The following is a 27156-nucleotide window of genomic DNA, read 5'->3' on the forward strand; positions in this document are numbered from 1 at the left end:
TGCCTTTCTCACCTGTGACCTCCAGCTGCAGGTGTTCACTCTCCTCTGACCACTCCTGGGAGTCCATTGTCTTGTAGGCACAAAAGTACGTCCCAGCATCTTTTGGCTCCAGGTGAGTGAGGAGGAATTCAGCCTCATATCCTGCAGATCTCTGCTCCTGTCTGTACCCAGAGTCCTGCAGCTTCCCCAGCATGAATGTCACATTGTGGCGGTGACCCAGGCACCTCAAGGTCACGTTATGTCCCTGTTCAACCACTGGGCTGGGCAAGGCACTGAGGTAGGGTTTGATAAGTGTCTCTGGAAAGAATTCGGAGTTAGTCTGAATCTTCCAAGTGATGACTGCCAATGCCCTCCCAGAATTCAGAGGATCAGACAGAAAACTTGGGATGCAGGAACAGATCAAGTGTATGCAAGAAAACTCACCATTCTTTTTCTCATCTTCAAAGCCCAGGGAAAGCCCTGGAAGAGAAACGCTCATCAGATGTGAGTTTATATATACTCATCTTGGAGTACATATCAGGCAGATGATGCGTGACGAATTTGTTAAAGATCCATACCATTTCTTGAAGGTACTTCCTTGGGTTGATTAAAAAAATTTTTTTTTAATGTTTATTTATCTTTGAGAGAGAGACAGTGACAGAACACGAGTGGGGGAGGGGCTGAGAGAGAGAGGGAGACACAGAATCCGAAGCAGGCTCCAGGCTCTGAGCTGTCAGCACAGAGCCCGATGCGGGGCTCGAACTCACAGACTGCAAGATCATGACCCAGGCCAAAGTCAGACACTTAACCCACTGAGCCATCCAGGTGCCCCTCCTTGGGTTTATTTTTTACCTTTTGCTTATGTCCCATTGTTTCTCATTCAGGAGTTATGTTTATGTACAAAATTCCAGTAACCTTTCCTGATTTATTGTGTTGCTTTCACAATTAGTCTTTTCTTTCACCATCTAGAAATCATTGCACACTTACCTATATTTTCCTCTCCTGTCTTGTATGACGGCAGTTTTCACCCTTACCACTTAAATGATGCAATGGTTATTTTATTGTGGAGTATGAGTGGAGGGTTTCCTCTCTGATTCAAATGGAGAGAAGTTGCTCTCTCTAACCAAGTTCTTCTTTTCACAAAGAATTCAAGACATTCGTGGTCCTAAACGCTTTCTTCACTCTTGGCTTTGATCTTGACAAACATCAGCCCCTCCCTCTCCTGTGTTCTGTTCTATTTATTTCATTCTGGGACAGGAACATCATCCCATGGATGAAAATATGGGAAACCAGTCTTGGGGTCTGCCAAGAGTTGAAGCTAGAATTTCTCAATGCAAGAGTATCTCAAGACATCTGGCCTTTGTTTAAACTCAGAGGTCAGCTCACAACAGGGACCCCCAAGCTTCACCTAGAAGGAAGGAGGTGGAGTCTAGACAGTGTGCTGAGAGGGCACTTGCAGTGACAATGTCTGGGATTAGTAGGTAGGAAATCATCCTCTGGGTGGTCAGGGAGTCCTAGGTCTCATGGTCCCTTTTTAGTGCCCCACCCCCACCAATCCTGCTTTCAGACTCATGTTATCTCAGCTCTGATATCAGCCAATATTCTGCTCAGTGATTTCCTTAAACACACACACACACACACACACACACACACACACACAAACATACAGTTGCCTTTAGTTCATTTTACATTGTGAAACCCTACCAGAGAATAGAAAGTGAGGGAGGGGTCCTCTTTCTTTGTCAAATAAAATTGTGTATATTTAAGTTCTACAATATGATGATTTTATATCTATCATCTATCTATCAATCAATGATTACCACCTTCAAGCTAGTTAACACCTCCATCACCTCATATAGTTACCCTTTGTGTGTGTGTGTGTGTGTGTGTGTGTGTGTGTGTGTGGTGAGAATACAGAATCATTAACTCAAGTCCCCGTACTGCGCATTGGATTCCTCAGAACTTGTCCATCTCTCCTAACAAGGGACGACAGCTGACTTAGACAAGGAAGACTGAAATGGAGAAAGCTGTCATTAAGGGGAAAGAAACCCACTGGCATTCAGGATAACCTGAAAAAGCACATTTCCCACAATACAATAGAGAAACTACGAATGATCAAGTATCTGTCATTTGGCTGACGCTTTACAGACACTGACCATTTACATACTCGTATGACTTAGCAGGTCCTTTGCAGATGACTGTCACTTGCCATACAGCTACCATATTTGCACACCTCTACCATGTATCCGACATCTAACATTTAGAATGGCCTTTACATACATCAAATGGAGAGCTGTACAATGTCCAGCCTAGTTAGGGGCTATTACCTTTACTGAGATAGGAAGGAGTGGGGGGCCCTAGAAACCACAGTTCCCTAAAAACTAATGTGATACTGTGATTTATGGTAAGAAACATACATTTGGTTTCTGTCCTGGTTCCTGGCACAGAGGTCCTGAAACCCTTGGAATTTTCTAAGTGTTGAAAGCGATAAGCATTCTTTCATTGTGTAAATGAAGGGACTTTTGGACCACACCTAAGGATGGGGACTGGTTGCCAAGGGAATCAACCCTAGGAGGACAAGGCTGGAACTTTCAGTCCCACCTCACTGACCTCTGGGGAGGGGAGAGGGGCTGGAGATGGAATCAATCACCAATGGCCAATGATTTCATCAACCATGCCTATGGAATGAAACCTCTATAAAAGCTCTAAAGGACGAGTTCAGAGAGCTTCCAGGTTGGTGAACATATGGAGGTGAAGGTGAGAATGGTGCACCTGGAGAAGACATGGAAACTCTGTGCTCTTTCCCCATACCTGGCCCTCCACACCTCTTCCATCTGTCTGTTCCAGAGCCATATATATTTATATTTTTATATTTATAATATTAATTTTTTTAAAATTTTTTTAACGTTTATTTATTTTTGAGACAGAGAGACACAGCATGAACGGGGGAGGGGCAGAGAGAGAGGGAGACACAGAATCGGAAGCAGGCTCCAGGCTCTGAGCCATCAGCCCAGAGCCTGATGTGGGGCTCGAACTCACGGACCGCGAGATCGTGACCTGAGCTGAAGTCGGCCGCTTAACAGAATGAGCCACCCAGGCGCCCCTGTAATATTCTAGTAATATAGTAAGTAAAACATTTCTATGAATTCTATGAGCTTCTCTAGCAAACTAATTGGACCAAAAGAGGGGGTCATGGGAACTCCTGATATATAGACAGTTGATCAGAAGCCCAGGTGACCACCTGAACTGGTGACTGGCATCTGAAATGGAGAGGGGGCGTTCTTGTAGAACTGACACCTTACCCATAGGATCTGATGCTACCTCCAGCTAGATAGTATCACAATTGAGTGAAATTATAGTATACCCAACTGGTGTTCAAGACTTGCTTGGTGGTGTCAGGGTCCCACCCTCACACATTAGAACTGGGTGCCAAACTTGGGTCTCCCAGTTATCGTTAAATTACAACTTAACAGATCCTTTGAACTCATCATCTGGAAAGCTTGAAAATTTTTATGTAAAAGATTATTCAGATTATAGTATATTATATAAAATATTATCTTATTCCATTATAGAAATAAATGTCACAGTGATACATGCTGCACCATGGATGGAACTTACAAATATACCAAGAAAAAGAAGCCAGACATGAAAGGTCACATGTCATATGATTCCATTTACATGATATGTCCAGAATAGCTAAATCTAGAGAGACAGAGAGTAGATTGGTGACTGCCAGGGTCTGGGGGAAGGGTTAGGGTTAGTGTTAGGGTTAGGATGATGAGTGACTTCCTTGTGGGTATAGTATTTCCTTTAAGGGTGATGAAGTCATTTTGTGGTGGTTACATAACATTGTGAATGTCTACCATGCCACTAAATTGAATACTTTAAAATGGTTACTCTTATGTGAACTGTACCTCAATACATTTAAACATTTTTATATAAGTTGGGTACTTTTGCCCTAAAGATGCACAAAGATTCAGGTATCAAAAGTCCACCTGAAATAAGATTAAGTGGAAATGCCTAGTTGTATCACAAGCAACCTCCGTCAAGTGCAATGGTGGATCTGGCTGGCCTCTAGAGCCATCTGATCCAGGGATTCAGTGCTGTTAGGGCCTTTTCTCTTCACTGGCATGCATCACTCCCTCTGAATATGGTCAGGATAGGACCAAGAGCCTGGGAGCGGGGCTGAGGGCAACTACAGTCTGGCATCTTTGGAAGGTCACTTCATAGAGGACCAAAATTTATCTGTGTCCTGATGCCAGTTTGAGAAACTTCCCGACAGAACTGGACTGGCTTGCTTTGCATCATCCCTGGAATAATGATTATGGTCAAAGAGAAGGACAGTCTTATGGGTTGATTTGTGTCTCCCTCAAAAGATATGTTCAAGTCCTAATATGTTATTTGGAAATAGTGTTATTGGGGAGTAGGATGGCCCCCTAATCCAGTATGACTGGTGTCTGCATAAGAAGAGGTGGAGAGAGGGGCGCCTGGGTGGCGCAGTCGGTTAAGCGTCCGACTTCAGCCAGGTCGCGATCTCGTGATACGTGAGTTCGAGCCCCGCGTCTGGCTCTGGGCTGATGGCTCAGAGCCTGGAGCCTGTTTCCGATTCTGTGTCTCCCTCTCTCTCTGCTCCTCCCCCGTTCATGCTCTGTCTCTCTCTGTCCCGAAAATAAATAAAACGTTGAAAAAAAAAATTAAAAAATAAAAATAAAAAAAAAAAAAAAAAGAAGAGGTGGAGAGACATGGAGACAGACACAGAGGGAAGACGGCCATTTGAAAACACGAGAGATCCCAGCAAAGTATCTACAGACAAGGAGCCCAAGGACTGCCTGCCATCCCCAGAAGCGAGGAGAGCTGGGAACAGATTCTCCCTTCGAGCCTCAGAGCCCTCACAAGGAACCAGCTCTGCACCTTGATCTTGGACTTCTGGCCTCCAGAACTGTGAGAGAATACATTTTTATGGTTTTAAGCCACTTGGCTTGTGGCACTTTGTGACAGCAGCCCCAGGAAATGAATATGGGCAGGAAAAGGTCACTCTCTTGACTTCCCAGATTATTCTGTCCTACAGCGGGAGGTTTGGGGTACAGTGACTGACAGCCACCCCAGAAGCTCAAATGTGTGTGTGGGAGGAACAGTACCCCAAAGGTAAGGTCTATACCCCAGAAGAAGGAGGAAGGAACTGGGGCAGATGAGAAGTCCTGCTGTCCTCCACACACACCCTTCACCTCCTACTCACGAAAGAGGGAGGAAGTGGGGGCTTGGTCAGTGGAGCTGCTGGTTCAAAGTCTAGAGCTCCTGTGTGACCCAGCCACAGTTATAATCGAGGCGTTCCTTTCTACAGGCTCAGATCCATCACATTCAAGTTGAGGACAGTTAAAATCAGGCTGAGGATAGGGCTGGCCAGAAAATTTTCATGTCATCCATTGTCTGCAGCATAACTCTTCACTGAATTCCTGATTTGTACCCAAACTCACCACTCCACACTGTACATACCCCACCCTCCTATATGCCTACAAGCATTCATGGCAAGACTGGTATTTAGACAAAACAGGTTTGGGGACCCCATGGTAGCTCTGCATTTCACAGCTGAGTAAACCAGGGTGTCACTACACATCTCTGAACCTTGGTTCCTCATTCCTTATGTGCAAGCACCAGTACAGAGGCATGTTGTACCACAGCCCACCAAAGTCTGACAGGTGGCATGTGTCTAAGACACAGAAGCCATCAATTCACATCAACCTCCACTTCATGGTAAATTTTCTCACCCACCCAAACCCATCCATCCCAGTCCTGGAGACTCACCGAGGCAAAGCAAGGACAGAAATTCTGTGATCATAGTGTCCCTTCCACCCAGACCGAGATCCTGTCTTCAGTTTTATAGTTCAAAGGAAGAAGGGGGACTGGGCCATCATGGCTCCCTCCTGCCACTTTGTGCCCAGGCTGTGTGGGTAGAGGTTTCACCCTGACACTTTGGTTCTCCACAACCTGGTGTAGAGTTTCCTTCTCACAACCAAGCCAGGAAATGATCAATGACAACATCTCCTTCATAAATCCGGTGTGTGTGGCTCCAGCTCCACCCACCCCGAGATCTGTCTTATCTCATCTAAAGTCCTGACCAAGATATTTTCTTTTACAAAAAAATAATAATTGTCTTGGAAAACATTTTAGAGTTGCAAAAAAAAAAAAAAATACAGGGTTCCCATGTGCCCATCAACCAGCTTTCCCTAATGGTAATAGAAGTACAGTACATTATCAAAACCAGAAATTTAGCATCAGCACAATACAGTGGCTGGGCAAGCACATGGTAATGTCTAAAATGCAGGAGTCTCTGGTAAAAGCTGGGCACCCACTGCCCATGAGAGCAGGTTGGTCAACAAGAAAGCAGAAATGGATGTCTGCCTTTGAAGCTGAGTAAACTTGTCTCTTAGTAAACCTTGACAAAAGGGTCACACATTAGATTTTTAGTGTGCTTTCTTTTACAGAAGAGAAAGTAATCAAGGGAAATTGGAAAGCTTCCATTCAATTTTTTTTCCCCTCACGGGGAGAGTGTAATTCCATTTTCCAGGAACAAAGGAGGAAATATTGATGAATTAAGGGAGAAAATTCCTCTCTAGAAGTACAACACACATCTTTCTTTCCCAGCTACTCATTGCTTCCCAAGTTAGTTAAGACTCTTGTTAATTAATGATTGCCTCACATAACTGAAAACACTAGGGTTGTAATGGGTTCAATCATGGGTAGATCCAAATGCTCAAATAATAGAACTCTGTCTTTCTCCATGTCTGGGCACCACTTCCCACTGTGTAGACTTCACTCTCAGGTTATTTCTCATTATGTTCTGGGAAGATATCCACCAGCATATCCAGGCAGAAATAATGTACTTGAAAAAAAATAGTATGCTTGTGCTAACACTTGCAACAAAACTCATAAGGCAGACTCAACATTGCTTGATCTTGGTTTACATATCTGTTCCTAAATTGATCAATGTAGCCAGTGTGATAGATTATGCTGATTGGCCTTTCTGGGGCAATGAGCACACCTGCAGCTATAAAGTTGGATCAATCTCATTTAACCACAGAGAGTAAGTGATAGTTGGCCAATGTCCCAGTCAAGATAGTCTTACCAGCTGCCCGTGGACGCCGCCGAGTAAGCATCGTGAAAGTCTCCCCTCCCACCGCCGTCATGTCTAAGTCAGAGTCTCCCAAAGAGCCTGAACAGCTGCGGAAGCTTTTCATTGGAGGTTTGAGCTTTGAAACAACCGATGAGAGTCTGAGGAGCCATTTTGAGCAATGGGGAACGCTTACGGACTGTGTGGTAATGAGAGATCCAAACACCAAGCGCTCCAGAGGCTTTGGGTTTGTCACCTATGCCACTGTGGAAGAGGTGGATGCAGCCATGAATGCAAGGCCACACAAGGTGGATGGAAGAGTTGTGGAACCAAAGAGGGCTGTCTCGAGAGAAGATTCTCAAAGACCTGGTGCCCACTTAACTGTGAAAAAGATTTTTGTCGGTGGCATTAAAGAAGACACTGAAGAACATCATCTAAGAGATTATTTTGAACAGTATGGGAAAATTGAAGTGATTGAAATCATGACTGACCGAGGCAGTGGCAAAAAGAGAGGCTTTGCTTTTGTGACCTTTGATGACCATGACTCTGTAGACAAGATTGTCATTCAAAAATACCATACTGTGAACGGCCACAACTGTGAAGTAAGGAAAGCTTTATCTAAGCAAGAGATGGCTAGTGCTTCTTCCAGCCAAAGAGGTCGAAGTGGTTCTGGGAACTTCGGTGGTGGTCGTGGAGGTGGTTTTGGTGGGAATGACAACTTTGGCCGTGGAGGAAACTTCAGTGGGCGAGGTGGCTTTGGCGGCAGTCGAGGTGGTGGTGGATATGGTGGCAGTGGGGATGGCTATAACGGATTTGGTAACGATGGAAGCAACTTTGGAGGTGGTGGAAGCTATAATGATTTTGGCAATTACAACAATCAATCTTCAAATTTTGGACCCATGAAAGGAGGAAATTTTGGAGGCAGAAGCTCTGGCCCCTATGGTGGTGGAGGCCAATACTTTGTCAAACCACGAAACCAAGGTGGCTATGGCGGTTCCAGCAGCAGCAGTAGCTATGGCAGTGGCAGAAGGTTTTAATTACTGCCAGGAAACAAAGCTTAGCAGGAGAGGAGAGCCAGAGAAGTGACAGGGAAGCTACAGGTTACAACAGATTTGTGAACTCAGCCAAGCACAGTGGTGGCAGGGCCTAGCTGCTACAAAGAAGACATGTTTTAGACAATACTCATGTGTATGGGCAAAAAACTCGAGGACTGTATTTGTGACTAATTGTATAACAGGTTATTTTAGTTTCTGTTCTGTGGAAAGTGTAAAGCATTCCAACAAAGGGTTTTAATGTAGATTTTTTTTTTTGCACCCATGCTGTTGATTGCTAAATGTAATAGTCTGATCATGACGCTGAATAAATGTGTCTTTTTTTAAAAAAAAAAAAAAAAAAAAAAAAAAAGATAGTCTTACCAGGATATACAGGATATGAGTAGTTAGACGTGCAAAAAGTCAATACTGTCCACTATGTGCCTTCGTCTGGCCATGTAAGGCTGTTCCCAGGCAAGATTTTTCCTCCTTCCCTGAACTAATCTATGATTCTTCTCTCCCTTAACCATGAATATTTAACCATGAGATTGCTGAAATTGTGTGCAGGTGCCATAATGTTATAACAGCTATACATCAGCTTTCTAGAATTATTAGGTCCCTTGCCTGGAGGTAAGGAGAGTTGGGAGGAAACATGTTGTTTGCAGATACACAAGGGTTGAAAAATCGTACACTACACCTCAAAGCAGATGCCAGCACTTCATTTTTTAAAAATTTCTAATATTTATTTATTTTTGAGAGAGAGAGAGAGAGCAGGGGAGGGGCAGAGAGATAGGGAGACACAGAATCTGAAGCAGTCTCCAGGCTCTGAGCTGTCAGCACAGAGCCCGACATGGGGCTCAATCCCACAAATCCCACTTGAATTGAAAGTATTGGAGGAACTAAGATTGGAAGGGAAGACTTCGGAAATGGAGAAAAGCCCCAACCCTGGACCACTCCATGTCTACTAAAAACAGCTTGTTTGATACTTATATGCCCTCTGATTCAACCTCAGCCTTGTCCTGCAACTATTTTTTAAGTACAATTTTTCAGAGGTTAAGTTTCCAACAAAACACCAGTGGAAAGTGAGTTCTGATTTTCATTAAGATTTGAAATCACCCAGGTTCAACCCTAACTAGTAATAAGAATGTGTGTGTGAATGCACATGTGCACACATGCTCTCCATATTTCCCAGATCTACTTATTTCTGTCCAGCCCTTTCTGCATTCAGATGGGGTGACTTGGCTCTTTCATCTTCCTGCTGAGAACAATGTGCTAGCCCTCACACATTCTTCTGGTGGAAATGGAAGGTGTACTAGGGGCCGAATCAAAATATGTCATGCCCCTGAGGACCTGGGCTGGAGCTAAAATATTGCCACTTGCACTTTATCCTCTTGACCAAAGCAAATAACATGGTGAACCCAGAGTCAAAGGGCTTTAATGAAATCTATTGCACTATGACTTCTTGGCCACAGTTATTCATATCCATCCCATGTACAAAATATGCTCATCTCCATCCCAGGACCTGCTCCCCTAAATCTTCATCCGATAATGGCATTAGTCTTCAAATCTAGGATCTATTGATCATTATCAAATCTATATGTGGCTCCTTTTGATCCAGGATACATGCACTAAAAAGACAAGTTAGCTGTCCCATACATCTTCCATATAATAGCAAAACAGAAGTGGGATAACCACAGCACTCCCACGTGAAAAGGCTTCTTCCCTGTGGGAAACATCAGCAGTCACTGGTTCATAGCAATTGCAAAATCACTCTGGGCAAACGCTGCAAGATGCCACAATTCTGGGGATGGAAATGTTCCTTCATAAAGTTTCAGTTCTATTCTCTGAGAAGGGCTTCTCAGCCCACTGTTCTTCACAGCTCTTGGTTCCTCCCTCTGAGTTATCTTTATTTTATCAACCCTCCTCTCCACTTCTGAAGAGGACCCTGGAGAATATGACCCTCTTGATGGATGGTACGATTTCTCAGCTCGCTTTCTGCCCAAAGAAAATTGAGCCTTCAAGTCTTTGTGTAATTTCCTTTTTCTTTTTCTTTTTAATGTTTATTTACTTTTGAAAGAGAGAGAGAGAGAGTGCAAGCAAGGGAGGGCCAGAGAGAGAGGGAGACACAGAATCTGAAGCAGGCTCTAGGCTCTGAGCTAGAGCCCAACATAGGGATCAAACTCACAAACCGTGAGATCCTGACCTTAGCCAAAGTTGGACGCTTAACCCACTGAGCCACCCAGGCGCCCCTTTGTGTAATTTCTTTAGTGCTGGGAGCAATTTTGCCAGCGTAGCTCTCAAAAATGTTGTGGCTTTCTATCCATCTGACACCAACCCATCCCATATGGTAGAACATACAGCCACCATTCTTTTTGAGACATAATTCTCTCTGTACATTTAACGATAGTGTTTTGGGCAAACCAGGATCCTGCGGGTACACTTTGTTAAGCTTTCTCCAAGAAATCTTCTGTCCAACTAGACAATGTACTTGATATCACCTTAGTCTTCCTAAAGGCCTTAACAAGAAAAGTTTCAAGCCAACTTCTTCACTTTCCTGAAAGATTTCATGTACACAGAAATCATGAGTGGTCCATGGAGATTTGTGTCTGCTATGTCACAGAGGAGCTAGAAAAGGAGTTTTATATCACACTCCCCACTGTTGATTTTCTCCCATTTTTTCCCCACTGCACATGTCCCTGGTTTCTATGATGTCATTCATCTAGATTCCATCTTTAGCCCCACTCTGAATTTGTTAACTCATTTTTATACAGAACAGTTCAGATCATCTACCAATTGACCCCTTGCACCTTCATACCCAAACCTACCACTGCACTCAGCAAAGGTGTTAATTTTATTTATTTTTAAAACAATTTGTAGTGTTTATTTATTTTTGAGAGAGAGAGAGAGCGAGAGACAGAGAGACACAGCATGAGTGGGGTAGGGGCAGAGAGAGAGGCAGACACAGAATCTGAAACAGGCTCCAGGCTCCGAGCTGTTAGCACAGAGCCCAACACAGGACTCGAACCCACGAACCATGAGATTATGACCTAGACTGAAGTCAGATGCTTAACCGACTGAGTCACCCAGGTGCCCCGAAGATCTTCATTTTAAAAGGCTCACATACTTTAGAAATGTTTGGGGGTAATATATATTTACATGTGTGTGTATGTATATCCTATACTGTTATCTTGTTTTGTCACAAACCAATACATTTTAAAGAGTGTTCCATGCCAATGAGTACTTTCTCACAACATGACCATAAATTGCTTCCACAGAGTGATTTATTTATAGAATTTTTTTAGAATTTTGAGTCTTTTATTTGTTTATACATATTTGTATACATTATCATATCTTCCTGGAAAATTGAAATTTTATTTGTATACTCCACAATGTGACTCAAATTGATGCATAGTGTTCCCCTGTATGGAAGTAAGTACTTATTTGTACCTAACCAATCTCCTACTTTCGCACATTTATATTGCTTCCAATTCACTTGCTAATATAAACATAGTTAAAATGAGCAACTTGTAAATCTTTTGGACAACTTTAATTATTCCTCAGAGCAAACTACTGGGATTTAAACTCCCAGGTGAAAGACTATAAATGTTTTGTGTAGTGGTGGGGGAAGGCAGATAAGCTTCATAAGCTAGTTGCCATTTAGTAAAGAATATTGATTTATCATCCTAAAAACTGATTATGTGCATGTATATTTTCCTAAATTCTATTCAACATTACATATTAGCATTAAAAACTTTTGGGGGCACCTGGGTGGCTCAGTTGGTTAAACGTCCAACTTCGGCTCAGGTCATGATCTCACAGTTTGTGAGTTCTAGCCCCGCGTCCGGCTCTGTGCTTACAGCTCAGAGCCTGGAGCCTGCTTCGGATTCTGTCTCATTCTCTCTCTGCCCCTCCCCCACTTGGGCCCTGTCTCTCAAAAAGAAATAAATGTAAAAAAATTTTTTTTTTAATTTTTGTCAAAAAGATAGAGTGAAATGGCATCTTATTTACCTTCTCCTGGCTTGATTGCTTGGAATAGCAAATGGCTTTCTTTTCTTTCTTTCTTTGGGCTTGTGTGGGTTTTGTTTGTTTGTTTTGGTTTGGTTCTTTTCCATGTGGAATGCAGTTACTGAGAGAGATGCGTTACAAGATAAAGTGATTATATGTTTATTTCTTTATGGTATCGACAATTCTTTTATGGATTTTTGTGTCTATGTTAGTAGGTACATACAAAGTTAGAATTGTTATGTATTTCCCTTGAATTGACTATTTTATCATTAGGAAATATTCCTCTTCATATCTAATACTATTTCTTGCCAAAAAAATCTACCAGTAGAGCCATTTCATCTTTCTTTTTCTGGTTATATGTTACATATTTCTGTGGGGGGTTTTTTGGGCTTTCAACTCATCTTTGCATATACTTAAAGTGTTTGTCTTTAAAAAACAGCATATATTTAGGTTTTTAAAAAACACCCAGTCCAATAGTCTTTCAATTGAATTTTTGGGCCCATTTACATTTAATGTAATTACTTATTCACAGAATATAAGGTTATCATCTTGCTAGTCCTTCTATTTGTGCATCTCTTTTATGTTTCCTCATTTCCAAAGCCTTTGTTTTAAAAACAATTATGGTTATTTTTTTAAATTTTTTTTTAATGTTTATTTATTTTTGGGACAGAGAGAGACAGAGCATGAACGGGGGAGGGGCAGAGAGAGAGGGAGACACAGAATCGGAAACAGGCTCCAGGCTCTGAGCCATCAGCCCAGAGCCCGACGCGGGGCTCGAACTCACGGACCGCGAGATCATGACCTGGCTGAAGTCGGACGCTTAACCGACTGCGCCACCCAGGCGCCCCCAATTATGGTTATTTTTTTTAAAGTTTATTTATTTATTTTTGAGAGAGAGAGAGCACAAATTGGGGAGGGGCAGAGAGAGAAGGAGAGAGAGAATCACGAGCAGGCTCTGTGCTCAGTGTGGAGCCCGACTTGGGACTTGATCTCATGAACCATGAGATCACGACCTGAGCCGAAATCAAGAGTCAGATGCTTAGCCAAGTGAGCCACCCAGACACCCCTATTGTTATATTTTTTCTTGTTGTTATTTTTAATAGGCCATTTTAACTCCCCCCACCTTATTTTTTTTACCTCTATTTGTTTTTTGTTCATTTCTTTTAGTGATTATCCTATGGCTGGCAACATGTATGTTTGACTTACTAATAGCTATGTCATATTTTTCCACGTAAGACAAAAAAAACTTTACACAGTATAACTCTCCAGACTGAATTTGTTTTTAAATGCACGAATCATGGTCTTTTTTGTTTTTTAAAGTAAGCTCTACACCCAATATGAGGCTCAAATTCACAACCTTGAGATCAAGAGTTGCAATGACCCACCACCTGAGCCAGCCAGACAGACACCCCCATGAACCATCGGTCTTGCTCCATTTCTGCACATTGACCTCAGAGAAACACCTCATCTGTTACAGTCTTTCAAAAATAGTTACTAACACCAATTCCTTCATTCACTTCCAAAGTCCGGTATCTTCCCTATAGGCCAGAGAAGCTCCAGTGGTCTCTGCACCAGCCTGTTTCCATCTCCTCAGGGGAATTGTTTGGGTCCTGGTTTCCAGCAGCTCTTGCTCTTGTAAGTGGGTTTGAATTTGTGTACTGAATTCTCCATGTTCAGGTAAAGACTTTGCATGAATTATGATCTCATGGAGCATTTTATTCCTTCTTGTTTCTTGAATGTGGGTGGGACACAAAATGTGTAGGTCACATGAGAGGAAGCAAAGGAAGGGTTGGCCAAAGATGTCACCACCCACATGCAGCTTACCTCCCTGTCGTGGTTGAGATAGAAGAAGGGCCCTTAGAGCAGACTGCAGGGCCACTATGATCTCTGAATTCTTTTGCCTCCTCTGCCTTGGTAAGTTTCTTGGGCTTGTATACTGGGATTAGAGGTGGGGGCGGCTGGAAAGAAATGTGACCACCTGCTTGTCTTTATTGATTGCTTCATATGTGTTAGGTACCTTGCAGAGGCTTTAGGTACATCAAATGTTTTCCAGTATGCAAATCCTTACATTCCACATCCATGGTCTATCCTGTAGGCCTACCTCATCCCTATTTATTTAAAATCTTACTGGGGCGCCTGGGTGGCGCAGTCGGTTGGGCGTCCGACTTCAGCCAGGTCACGATCTCGCGGTCCGTGAGTTCGAGCCCCGCGTCGGGCTCTGGGCTGATGGCTCGGAGCCTGGAGCCTGTTTCTGATTCTGTGTCTCCCTCTCTCTCTGCCCCTCCCCCGTTCATGCTCTGTCTCTCTCTGTCCCAAAAATAAATAAACGTTGAAAAAAAAATTAAAAAAAAAAATAAAATCTTACTAGCTCAATATCTTTATTTTAAACAAGTACATTCATTTGAAGACGGAAACTTTATGCCAACTGCTTAAATAAAAAAATTTGAGGGTGCCTGGTGGCTCAGTCGGTGAAGCCTCTGACTTCGGCTCAGGTCATGAGCTTGCGGTTCGTGGGTTCAAGCCCCATGTCGGGCTCTGTGCTAACAGCTCAGAGCCTGGAGCCTGCTTGGGATTCTGTGTTTCTTTCTCTCTCTGCCCCTCCCCTGCTCATGCTCTGTCTCTCTCTCTCTCTCAAAATTAAACAAGCATTAAAAATTTTTTTTAATAAATGAAATTTAAAAGAAAAACCAGGGTCACTACCAAAAATAGGTCAATGTAAACATATATACATTGCAAAGAAGATGATAGGACATTCTAGCCATGCATTGTTGCCCATCACATTTCTGAGCCCACGGCCAGCTCTTCCTTATTACAAAGGGCAACAAGGCAGAAGAGGTTGATCTCTAGCTTGAAAAATTCTTTGTTGTGATCAAAGCAGTGGAAGTGATTTAAAAGGGTAATGCCTTTCCTTTTCAATGCCTTTCCCAGGTATTCAATGCTATAGAATACCATGTCACTGCATTCCCTAAAGTCAGCTCCTAGAGCATCCGTGGTTTGTAATCCACCTTGTGGGAAATACCGTTTCGACCCTCACAAGCAGTCCTGCGTGGTGGGAATTAGGCCCACATTGAGAAATGAGGACTCTGAGATTGACAGCTCAAGGCTCCTGCTCAGGGCCATGCAGAGAATTAGCAGAAAGGTCAACATTCAAACCCAGGCCTGTCCGCCTCCAAACTCACTGGGTTTTCCACCTGAAAAATCTCTCTGAGCCATGCTTCCATTGGGGCATCTCTTCAGTTGATCAACATGCATCTGTTGAGTCTCAGTACAGTACAGAATGTGTACAGACACTGGGGAAGCTGAGGTGAACAGCCCAGAGCAGCTACCTTCCAGGTGTTCACAGAACAGTGACACTTTGTGTCTCCTGTGGCATGAAGTACATAAACTCTAAAGAATTGAGGGTTTTGTGGATGTTTGTGGAGCCAGCAGAAGTCCTGGGGCCATGGCAGGTGAAATTTGCACAGGACACCTTCTGGGGGAAATGAGACAGGAGCTGAGGGCAGAGCGGAAGCCAGGGGCCAGTGTGGGGAAATGAGAACCCCAGATGCATGACCTCCAGGGTCCAGTCTCAGCGGCAGCCCCCTGGGGAGGCCCCTCGGGATGGGGCTCAGGTCTCACGGACAGACGGTTCTCTTGCAGGGCTGTGTGCTGGCCAAGGAAGCAGGGGGACTGACGGTGAGTGTTCCTTCAGTTAAACCCTCCCTCTCCTTCGCTCCAAATTCCCCGCATCCCTTCTCTTTCCTTCAAGGGGTTTCCTGACAGCAGGCGAGGGCACCAAATCCTGTCCCCAATCTGCTTCCTTCCAGAGCCCCTTCCCAAACCCACCCTCAGGGCCTGGCCCAGCTGGGTGGTGCCTCCCAGAAGCAGTGTAAGGCTGCGATGTCAAACCCCGACCAAGAATGTCAACTTTGCTCTCAGGAAGGGAAATATTCTTTTGGATTTTTCACGATCACCGACTTCCAAGAAGGGCCTGGCTGAATTTCACCTCACTGGCCTAAGAAGCAGCCACGCTGGAGACTACACCTGTGAGTGCTACAGACCAGGGGCCCCGGACATAAGATCACTGCCCAGTGAGGTCATCCTGCTGCTGGTGACAGGTGAGGAGCAGGACGGGCCTGGGGGAGGGACCAGAGGACGGGACAGAGAAGGTGGAGACACACAGCAACAGAATGACTTGGTCGGCCTCATCCAGGGCTCGTGGGGGGGGGGGGGGCTCCTTCCCGCAGAGTCGAAAGAGGGTGATACCAGGGATCTGTGTCCCACCCTCAGCAGGAACCCCCCGCGGGAGAACAAGGGTGAGTGGGGGACCCCGGGCTTCTCCCCGTGACCTCGGAGCCCCCCTTCTCTTCCAGGAGGTCTCCCTAAACCTTCCCTGCAAGCCCACCAAAGGGGTGTGGTGACCGCAGGAGACGACGTGACCCTGCAGTGCCAGAGGCCAGACAATGTTTTCAGGCCCATGAGGTTCGCCCTGCTGAAGGCGGGAGTGGCAGAGCCCATCCGGCTCCGGACCCCAGCCGGCAAGGAGGCGGACTTCTCCCTGCAGACTGTGACAGTCGGTGACGCCGGGAACTACAGCTGTGTCTACTTCCAGACCGGGACTCCTTTCTGGGCCTCACAGCCTAGCGATCGTCTCGAGATCCGGGTGAGAGGTGAGGTTTTGCACCATCTTTCAGAAGTTGGGGAAAGTCGGTTCATTTCTTCATCAGCTTGTTTGTATCTTGGCTCTTTGGCTTGCTTTCCCAGCTGGGTGGACCCATCACTGACTTACAACACTATCAGTTTAAGGTGAACGACGTTCTCTTTTTTCTACCTGGACAGCGTTGCTTCTGTTCCTTTCTGATTCTTCTTTCTCTTCTGATTTTACCGTCATCTCCTTCTCACGCCTGCCCTTTCCTAACCTCTAGTCTTTGGCCTTTGTTGTTCTGTATTCCTGGAGAATTTCTCAAGTTGTTCTTGCAAACGATCCATCCCGCCAACCGTCAGCGTCCCTTCCCCTACCCTTTGCGTCTCTTAGACTTGTGGGTCGTCCCGGTGATGGCAGCCTCATGGCTTGCGGTCTCGTTCTTAGTGCGCGCTGCTGCCCCGGCCGCCGGCTTCCGGGTCACCCGTGGAGGATCTTCCACAACCATCTTGTGTGTCTGGCCAGAACGTTGCTTCCTCGGATGCCACACCCCGTGCTTCTGTGGCACCGTAGATGTGTGCACGTGAGCCGTGGTGGCCCATTGCCCTCTGGTTGGAAAGCAGGGACCGTGCAGCCAGCGCAGACAGGTGCAGAGGGCACCCTGAGTCTGCAACGTCACCACGGGTTCCTCCCACGGACTCTGGGCCCTGAGCCCAGGTCCTCATTAGCCGCCAGGGCCAACACTGAGCCCTAGCTCTTCTTGGGTGCGGTGGGAATGAAATGCACAGTGCTCTCGGTGCTTAGCTACTGGGCTTGAATTTTCTTGAGCTCACGGCCGCCTGAAGTCTTTGCCATGAGGAGGGGGTGCACAGACACCCACCGAATCATTTCCACGCTCGGGGCAGCATCTTTGGGTTTTGGTCTTGCTCCTAAGCCCGATTCCTAATACCAGGAGGGAGAAGGGAAAAGGGACACGTAGGAGGGTCAAATGATATGAAGAGCCAATAAATGAAGGAAGAGAGACCAAGCAGAGAGAAGACAAAGGACAGAAGACCAAGGAAGACCCACTAGAACCCTCACGCAATCCCACGTTGGGTTTTCAGTGATTACAACTTCAGGGCGGCCACAGCTGACCACTGGCCAGGGCACACAAGTGGGTGCAGGAGTGTCCCGTTGGGCAGATCCACGTGGGAAAGACGGGTGCTCCTCTACTGGCTGGTGCTGACGCTCTCCTCTCTCCCAGTCCCCTCAGGTGCCATATCGAGGAACTACACCACGGGCAACCTCATCCGCCTGGGTCTGGCTGCCCTAGTTGTGGTTATTATGGGCGCTCTCTTGCTGGAAGCCTGGTGCAGCCAGAAGGAGTCTCCACCTGGATCCATGTAGAACTGAGCACTTGTCTTGTTCACGGGCTGTATAGTGACGCGGGGTTCTCTGAACACCAAACTCCACCATGGGGACATGCTGTGTTGGGTGGGATATTTCTTCAGCACGTGGGACTGTCCTGTTCCTTGTGGGAACATTCAGCACCATTTCTTTTTCTCATTAAAGAGCAGCTGAAGCCCCAGTCATTGGGGGACAAGATAATGAGTGCTATCAGGACCTTTCCCAACATTCCTAGATATGGAGGATGGGAGGTGGGGTGGTGTTCCCCTGCTGGAGAACCTGTGTTAGGAGGCCAGGAGAAATATTTCCTCTCTTCCTTACTCCCTGTCCTCAGGTCTGTCCTTGCATGCATTGGCTCCACAGTTACCATGGAGAATGATGAGTCCTTGATCAAGTTACCAGCTTGTGTGAGATTTTACTCGTTCTCTTCCCTCCTGGGACAGAAGGCACACCATGGGGGGAGGTCTGGGAAGTTTGCAGATGACATGAGATCTCACTCATCTCCTGACAATATCAAAGACACAAAGTGGCCCCTATGTCTCCTAAGAGTGACACCTGGGATATAGTGACCAGGAACTGTCCCCAATATTAAAGGCTTCTTGGTGCTTAGGATGAGATAAATTTAGAATCATTTGGTTGTAATTTTTTTTATGTCAAAATCAAAATTAATAAAATGTATGGCACCAGCTGTCTTTCACTAGTACTAGGATATGGAAAAGGTAGACTTTAACCAAAAAAATTCTACAATTAGTTAACTGTGATACAGCATTCAGCAACGTTCTAGTAAAAGCATCATGACTTCTAGGTGTTCCATTAGCTGACACACTGGAGAATAAATATCCTTTACTTAACTGTGATCTTGTTTTCTGAAATCAAGAGCTAAGAGCAAGTGGTCTGGCAAGGGATTTTTTTTTAAATGTTCATTTATTTTGGGGGGCGGGGTAGGGAAGGGCCAAGAGAGAGGGAGACACAGAATATGAAGAAGGGTCCAGGCTCTGAGCTGTAGCACAGAGCCTGAAACGGGGCTTGAACTCACGAACGGTGAAATCATGACCTGTGCTGAAGTCAGACACTTAACCAACTGAGCCACCCAGGTGCCCCAGAGGATTTTCTGATGTGTGAGTTTATGTATAAGTCATTGAAAGACATCAAAACTGCTCTCAGAAATCATCCATTGCTCTCAGGACCAAGTCCTAAAGCATCAACGTGCTCCTTTAAGTCAAGAAAGATTTGGGTCCACTTCCCTTGGGATTTGGGGGACATTAAAAATGCGATAAATGCCGAAACAGCTTGCAAACACAGGCCACAAGGTCGAGAACCTGGAAACAAACGGGGAGATGCCGTCTTTTATTTAAGCCTCAAGACGCATCTCGCTGCCTGTACTGATAGTCTCCCCTGGAGGGAAACTCAAAAGAGGAGTGCAACCTTCAAACAGCACTTTTTTTTGTTTGTTTGTCATTTTTTTTTCCCCTTCCCTCCTACCTTCCAAGTTCATCTTCCTGCTTAAGCTCGAGTGGGCACGAGCTCACCTACCAATCCCAGCAAGGAGCTCAACACAGAGCAAGCACTCAATGGTGCAGGTGAAGCAAACGGACTGGTCTCCTACCCTACAGATTCCCAGAGGGGATGACGAATCCGTAGGCCCCGCCCTGGGGACTACAAGTCCCCGCGGCCCCTGCGGGCCTGGCCCCGTGCCCGGGGTGGGGGTCAGGGGGCGCGCAGGGTTTTTCCTCCGAGCGGGCTCCAGCCGGACAAAATGCCGGAGCCTCTCGCGGCGCAGGGTCGGGGCCCCACGTTGCCCGGGACGCACCGCGCACTGTTGCTAAGCGTGGGCGGGCTGGCGAGCAGGGCGCCGAGGGCACCTGCGGCCCGCGCGCTCCGCACCTGCGCTCCCTCCTCCGGGACGTCCGAGCGTGCGCGCCGCGTGCGCCTTCGGGAAGCTTCCGTGCGCGCCGTCCGCGCCCTGGCGCCGCCCGCGTCTGTGCTGGAGAGGCGTGGGAGCGGCGTGGGTGCGCCCCTCGCGTCCTGGTGTGAAGGAGCGGTGGCCCCACGGGTGAGTAGCGGCCGCGAGCTCCCCCGCGCCGCCGGAGGAGGGCGCTTTCCCAGGAGGACGCCTCCGAGTCCGGCCCTGGAGAGCGCTGCTCGCGGCCTAGGGGGCGCCCCGTAGCCCCAGGCGGGAGGGCCGGGGGCACCCGCGGGACCCTCCTCCGCCCCCGCCTCGCAGGGGAAGGGGGGTTCCGGGACTTCAGGCGCTCAGGGGGTGCATCCCAAAGAGCGCCCTAAGTAAGTCGGACGCCCAACCCACTGAGCCACCCGGGCGCGCTCCTTAACACTTTAGATTCTTAAAGTGGGGCATGCCAGACCTTTTATTATTATTATTGGATAAATTTGACTCGTAGGGGTACCCGGGTGGCTCAGTCGGTTAAGCCTCCGACCTGACCTGGGCTCAGGTCATGATCTCACGGTTCGTGGGTTCGAGCCCTGCATGGGGCTCTGTGCTGACAGCTCAGAGCCTGGAGCCTACTTTGTCCAGATTCTGTCTCCCTCTCTCTCTTGCTCTCCCCTGCTCGCGTTCTCTCTCTCTCTCTCTCTCTCTCTCTCTCCCCCCCCCACCCCCCTCGAAAAATAAACATTAAGGGGCGCCTGGGTGGCGCAGTCGGTTAAGCGTCCGACTTCAGCCAGGTCACGATCTCGCGGTCCATGAGTTCGAGCCCCGCGTCAGGCTCTGGGCTGATGGCTCAGAGCCTGGAGCCTGTTTCCGATTCTGTGTCTCCCTCTCTCTCTGCCCCTCCCCCGTTCATGCTCTGTCTCTCTCTGTCCCAAAAATAAATAAACGTTGAAAAAAAATAAATAAACATTAAAAAAAATGACCTGTAGCATTGTGTAAAATTATGGTGTATAGCTATCATTTTGACATTTATATGTTGTTAACATGATTGTAGCGATATTTATCACATTGTGTAATTATAGTACAGTATTACCGTCTGTATTCATTATGCCGAGCATTAGATCTTTGGTTTATTCCCTGCTCGTTACAAGTTTGTACTCTGAACCAGCCTCGTCTAATCCCTGAATCCCCTGCTAATCACCATTTACTCTCTGGGTTTTTTTTTATGGGTTTGACTTTTTTTAGATTCCACATATGAGTGATAGCACAGTACCTGTCTTTCTGTCTGACTTATCTCACTTAGCCTGATGTGCTCAGTGTCTATCCACGTTGTTGTAAATGGCAAGGATATCTTCCTTTAATATTCCGTTGTGTATGCGTACTCCACCTTTTTTTTTTTTAATTTATTTTCAGTTAATCTCTATACCCGATGTGGGGCTAGAATTCACAACTCTGAGATCAACAGAGTCACCAACTGAGCCATCTGAGCCATTCACAACTCTGAGACCAACAGAGTCACCAACACTTCACCAACTGAGCCAGCCAAGTGCCCGTATACTATATCTTTTTATCCGTCCATCCATTGATAGGCATTGGTTGTTTCCGTATCTTGGCTCTTGTGAATAATGCTTCGATAAGCATGGGTGTGCAGAGGTCTCCTTGAAATCCTGTTTCATTTCATTTGGGGATCTTCCCAGAAGTGAAATTGCGGGGTCATACAGAGTTCTATTTTTAATTTTTTGAGGAATCTCCATATTATTTTCCATAGTGGTTGGACCAATTTACATCTCCACTGCAGTGAACAAGGGTTTGTTTTTGGTTTTACTTTTCACCACATCCTCACCAACACTTTTTGTCTCGTCTTTTTTTTTTTAAGTTTATTTATTTCGAGAGAGAGAAAGAGCATGTGTGTGTGTGTGTGCATGCCCCACTAGGAGAGAGGCGGAGAGAGAATCCCAAGCAGGCTCCGCACTGTCAGTGCAGAGCCTGATGCAGGACTTGATCCCACAAACGGGGAGATCATGACCTGAGCTGAAATTAAGAGTAGGACACGTAACCAACTGAGACACCCAGGCACCCCTCTTCTTCATGAGAGCCATTCTGACAGGTGTGAGGTGATATCTCATTGTGGTCTTAGTTTGCATTTTCCTGGTGATTAGTGACATTGAACATCTTCTCATGTACCTGTTGGCCAAATGGATGTCCTCTTTGGAGAAATGTCAATTACTTTTTCGGCCCATGTTTTAATTGGATGGTTTTTGTTATTGTTGTTACTAGGTTGTGTGAATTCTTTATATATTTTGCATATTAACCCCTTATCTGATATATGGCTCGCAAAAATTGTCTTCCATTTTGTAGGTTGTCCTTTCATTTTGTTAATTGTTTCTTTTGCTCCGCAGAAGCTTTTGAGTTTGATATAGTCCCATTTATTGATTTTTGCTGAGAATATTTGCATCTATATTCATCAGGGATATTGGTTTGTACTTTTCTTGTGGTGGTGTTCTTTTTCTAGTTCTTGAAGTGTAAAGTTAACTTGATTATTTGAGATCTTTCTAACGTCTTAATATATCCACTATTGCTATAACTTTTCTCTCAGAACTGGTTTTGCTGGGTCCCACAAGATTTGATAAATTGTATTTCCATTTTTGTGTGTTTCAAGATAATTTTTTAATTTCCCTTTGATTTCTTCTTTGAGCCATTGTTTAGAAGTGGGTTAGTTTCCACATATTTGTAGATCTTCTTTCTCATTTTCTTGTTGTTGTTGATTTATGTTTCACTGGTCATTCTGACCATTGTCGTCAGAAAAGATAGTTGGTGTGGTTTCAGTCTTCTTAAATTTGCCAAGATTTATTTTGTGGCCTGTCTCGATCTGTCCTGGAGAATGCTCCATGTGCACTCGAGAAGAATGTGGATTCTGTAAATGTCAGATAGCATGTTCTGTGTTAGTTCACTTGTTCCAAAGTGTGGTTCAGTTCCAACATTTCCTTGTTGATTTTCTGTCTGGATGATCTATATGTTGCTGATATTGAAGTCCCTTATTATCATTGTATCATGGTCTGTTTCTCCCTTAAGATCTGTTAGTATTTGTTTCATATACTTTGTCGTTCAGGTGTTAGGAACATATATATTTATGATTGTTATTGTCTTCTTGATGTATTGACCCGTTCATCATTATATAATAACCTTCTTTGTCCCTTGTTACGCTTTTTGGCTGGAAGTGTGTTTTGTCTGATAGAAGTATGGTTTTGCCTGCCTTCTTTTGGTTATGTTTGCTTGCAATTCCATCCTTTCAGCTCAGGCCTCTCTGTGTCTTGAGAGCAGAAATGAGTCTCCTGCAAGCAGCATAGAGTTGAGTGGGTTTTTTTAAATCCAACCAGCCAGTCTGTGCCTTTTGATTGGCAAGTTCAACCACTTTACAGTTAGGGTGATTGTTGATATGTAAGGACTCACTACTCCCTTTTATGTTTTTAACCTTCTGGTTATTTTGTCTCTCTGTTGTTTCTTTTTTCCTCTGTTTCTGTCTTTGTAAGTTGGTGGTTTTCCATTGTGATTTGCTCTGTCTGTCCTTTCTTTATGTTTCATGTGTTTGCTGTAGTTTTTTTGCCCTGTGATTACCATGAGGTTTACACCAAACATCTGATAGATGAAATAGTGCCCTTGCTGCCGATAGTAGTTTATCTTCATTCGCCTGTAAAGGCCCCATCCTTTTACTCCTCCTTCTTCTGTGTATTTTTGATGTCATAAATTACCTCTTTGGATGCCGTGATTTCATCACCAAATTGCAGTGGCTATGGTTATGTTTAATGCTCTTTTTTTTTTTTAACCTTCATGCTGTATTTCAGTGTTTAATATACTATTCTTAAAAAGAGTTACACTTTTCTAATGCTATTTATCACCTTTATCAGATTTTTTTTTTGTATTTATGTCCTGTTTCTGCTTGAAGAACTCCATTCGGCATTTCTTGTTAGGCAGGTTGAGTGGCGATGGGCTTCTTCAGCTTTTGTCTGAGAAAGTCTTTCCTCTCCTTATATCTGGAGAGTATTCTTGGCTGGCAGTTGCTGTCTTCCAGTATTTTGAAGAGGTCACGTTAGTCTCTCCTGACCTCTAGAATTTCTGCTGAGAAATCTGCTTATACCCTGAGGGAGGTTCCTTTATAGGTTACTACCTTCCCTTCCCCACCTCGGCTGCCTTTAAAATTCTTTATCATTGTCTTTTGACAGTGTTGTTGTGATGTGTCTTAGAGAAGGTCTTTTTGCCTTGAGATTATAAGGTGTTCCGTTAGCTTCATGGACTTTCCACTTTCTTCCCTAGGTTTGGGGAGTTCTTAGCTATTGTTTCTTTTTTTTTTTTTATTTTTTTTTTAAATTTTTTTTTTCAACGTTTTTTATTTATTTTGGGGACAGAGAGAGACAGAGCATGAACGGGGGAGGGGCAGAGAGAGAGGGAGACACAGAATCGGAAACAGGCTCCAGGCTCTGAGCCATCAGCCCAGAGCCTGACGCGGGGCTCGAACTCACGGACCGCGAGATCGTGACCTGGCTGAAGTCGGACGCTTAACTGACTGCGCCACCCAGGCGCCCCAGCTATTGTTTCTTTAAATACAGTCTCTGGGGCGCCTGGGTGGCGCAGTCGGTTAAGCGTCCGACTTCAGCCAGGTCACGATCTCGCGGTCCGTGAGTTCGAGCCCCGCGTCAGGCTCTGGGCTGATGGCTCAGAGCCTGGAGCCTGTTTCCGATTCTGTGTCTCCCTCTCTCTCTGCCCCTCCCCCGTTCATGCTCTGTCTCTCTCTGTCCCAAAAATAAATATAAAAAAAAATAATAATAAAAAAAAAATAAATACAGTCTCTATTCCCCTCACCCTCTCTTCTCCATCTGGTATACCTGTTAATCTTGTGTTGTTTCCTCTGATGGAGTCTGATTGTTCTTGGAGGGTTTTGTGGGTGGGTTTTTTTTTTTTTTGAGATTTTATTTATTTTTTTTAAGTTTATTTCTTTATTTTGAGAGAGAGAGAGCATGCACACATGAGCAGGGGAGGGGCAGAGAGATAAAGAGAGAGAATCACAAGCAGTCTCCTCACTGCCAGCACAAAGCCCGACATGGGGCTGGAACTCACAAACCATGAAATCATGATCTGAGCCAAAATCACCTCAGATCCTTAAAACTGACTGAGCCACCCAGGCTCCCCAGATATTTTATTTTTTTTAAGTAATCCCTACACTCAACATGGGCCTCAAACCCACAACCCCAAGATCAAGAGTTGTGCGCTCTACCCACTGAACCAGCTGGGCACCCCAGCTCTTTTGAATTCTTTGTAAGTCAGCTCACAGTATTGTGTCTTTGGGTTTAGTCGGTTGCTGGAAAATTGTCATTTGCTTTTTGTGAGGCCATGTGGCCGTGATTTTTCATGGTGTTTGATGAGAAGTATCCCTGACCCCACACTTGAAGTAGGGACCCTCTTTTGGGTAAGGTTCTGTTTACTTTGAGTCTAATCGAATGGTTCAACCGATGGGCCCCATAGGAGCCTTTCTTTTGTTTGCCAGAAGGTGGTGCTAGGGCATAAGTCTTGGTTTCTCTTGCCAGTGCTGTCTTCCAGCTCAGGTTGGGAGCATGTGAAAAAGCAGGTTGAGGAAAAAGGTGAGGGTGGCACAAAGTGGGGAGAAGTATGTGCTTAGCACTGTGGCTCTGGGTACGTCCCCACCTTGGAGAGGGGGTGTCCCAGAGCTCCTCCTGGGCAGACAGCACAGGCAGTAGGAGCCAGTTCCCTCAGTTTTGTGTGCACCCTCCCCCTGCCCAGCCTCACCCCAGCCTTCCCACTGTCTTGGCACTCTCTCCTCCGAAATAGGGGTGTTGCTGAAGAGCGGGGGACTGTCCAGCCACAGCCAGGCATGCAGACTTCCACTGACCCCTTCACTGCCCACCTCCTCCACTGCCAAAGCCACCACTGCTGTCATGTTGCAGCCACCTCCAGGCCCCGGCCACCTACCTTCCTTGCACAGAAGGATGAACTTCTGGTGTCCTAGTGGGCTGTGCAGAGGTGCTGTCGTTCAGTTACAGATGTGGATTCATTGTGCCCAAAAATGAGAGAGGAAAGGACCAACTCCTGTCACCATGATGCTAACATCGCTCTGGTTGTAAACTCTTTTTTTTAACGTTTATTTATTTATTTATTTATTTATTTTTGAGACAGAGAGAGACAGAGCATGAATGGGGGAGGGGCAGAGAGAGAGGGAGACACAGAATCAGAAGCAGGCTCCAGGCTCTGAGGCATCAGCCCAGAGCCCGACGCGGGGCTCGAACTCCCGGACTGCGAGATCGTGACCTGAGCTGAAGTCGGACGCTTAACCAACTGAGCCACCCAGGCGCCCCTCTGGTTGTAAACTCTTGTGTGCGTTTATACAAGTGTATGTGCTTCACGCCATGGGAGGTACAAGATGTCACTCACCCAGAAAGCCCGGACTCTGTGCTATCCACCTTGGCATCCCTATGTCTGCACAGGTCCCGGCATGTAGTAGGACCTCAACAAATGCACAGTGGCAGACTGACAGGGTGCCCAGTGTAAGCACGACTCACAAAGATTTTTTTCTAGGATGTGAAAAGATGCACACTCGCCATAACTCACCATCTTCCTCCCACCCGATGAACCCCACTTCCAATAGCACGCCGTTGTCACCCACATCCAGTTGATGGGATGAAGGGTTGGCTCAGAGATGGAGAAAGCCCCATCATCGCAGGAAACAAGTGACAGCCTTAGCTCTGGCATCGAAAGGTTTTTGGACCAATCTTTTCCATCGTCGTTTTTCATTCCTTGATACTCCAGATGGGACGAGGCTCATTGCTCGGTGCCCTAAAACAAACCTCAGAATCCAAGTGGATATTCAAAAAGGAAAAAGGTCCATCCACCTCTGTCCCCCACACAGGTGGATTTGTTGCGTCTTTGTCAGCTCCCGCTGCTCTAACAGAAGACCCTAGACTGGGGGGTCTTGGCTCTAGAGGCTAAATTCTGAGACCAGGGTACGAGCGTGTTTGGATCCTTGTGAAGACATTCTTCCCGCTTTACAGACCGCTGCCTTTTCCTCTGTATCTTCCTGCAGTGAAGACAGATCATCTCTCTAGGGTCTCTCACAAGAAGAGACTAATCC

At 45.8% G+C, this 27156-nt stretch overlaps 2 protein-coding genes, 1 long non-coding RNA gene and 1 pseudogene across 6 annotated transcripts in view; 3 read left to right on the plus strand and 1 right to left on the minus strand.

Moving 5' to 3' along the window:
• VSTM1 (V-set and transmembrane domain containing 1) overlaps positions 1-5975 on the minus strand; it is an 18453-nt gene extending 12478 nt beyond the window's left edge. For 3 of the 4 annotated variants that reach the window (XM_025914685.2, XM_086690640.1, XM_025914684.2), the window contains exons 1-3: positions 5782-5975; positions 424-459; positions 13-297 (exon numbers count right to left, since the gene is read on the minus strand). In XM_025914685.2, coding sequence (XP_025770470.1) covers positions 13-297; positions 424-459; positions 5782-5815 — 355 coding nt within the window. In that variant the 5' untranslated portion in view covers positions 5816-5975. The remainder of the gene's footprint in view (positions 1-12; positions 298-423; positions 460-5781) is intronic. The other variant, XM_086690639.1, reaches the window with a different exon arrangement.
• On the plus strand, positions 3681-6422 carry LOC147573833 (uncharacterized). The gene is made up of 2 exons (XR_015245051.1): positions 3681-4450; positions 4712-6422. It is a non-coding gene; the product is annotated as an uncharacterized LOC147573833 (long non-coding RNA).
• Positions 6423-7110: 688 nt separating this feature from the next.
• Positions 7111-8440, plus strand: LOC147573834 (heterogeneous nuclear ribonucleoprotein A1-like; annotated as a pseudogene).
• Positions 8441-15671: 7231 nt separating this feature from the next.
• Positions 15672-18130, plus strand: LOC147573835 (T-cell-interacting, activating receptor on myeloid cells protein 1-like). The gene is made up of 4 exons (XM_086688673.1): positions 15672-15798; positions 15930-16220; positions 16476-16772; positions 17988-18130. The coding sequence occupies exons 1-4, from the start codon at positions 15672-15674 to the stop codon at positions 18128-18130; spliced, it is 858 nt and encodes a 285-aa protein (XP_086544799.1).
• Positions 18131-27156: the final 9026 nt, after the last annotated feature.

This window comes from Puma concolor, chromosome E2 (genome assembly GCF_028749965.1).
Source record: "Puma concolor isolate L17-30 chromosome E2, mPumCon1.1.hap2, whole genome shotgun sequence".
NCBI classification, from domain to species: Eukaryota; Metazoa; Chordata; class Mammalia; order Carnivora; family Felidae; genus Puma; species Puma concolor.

Excerpts from the sequence above, each read along its gene's own strand:
- LOC147573835 (XM_086688673.1), top strand. The coding sequence starts at position 15,672 with ATGACCTCCAGGGTCCAGTCTCAGCGGCAGCCCCCTGGGGAGGCCCCT. Across the intron at positions 15,799-15,929 it reads AGGAAGCAGGGGGACTGACG|AGCCCCTTCCCAAACCCACC; the intron begins GTGAGTGTTCCT and ends GCTTCCTTCCAG. Across the intron at positions 16,221-16,475 it reads CATCCTGCTGCTGGTGACAG|GAGGTCTCCCTAAACCTTCC; the intron begins GTGAGGAGCAGG and ends CTTCTCTTCCAG.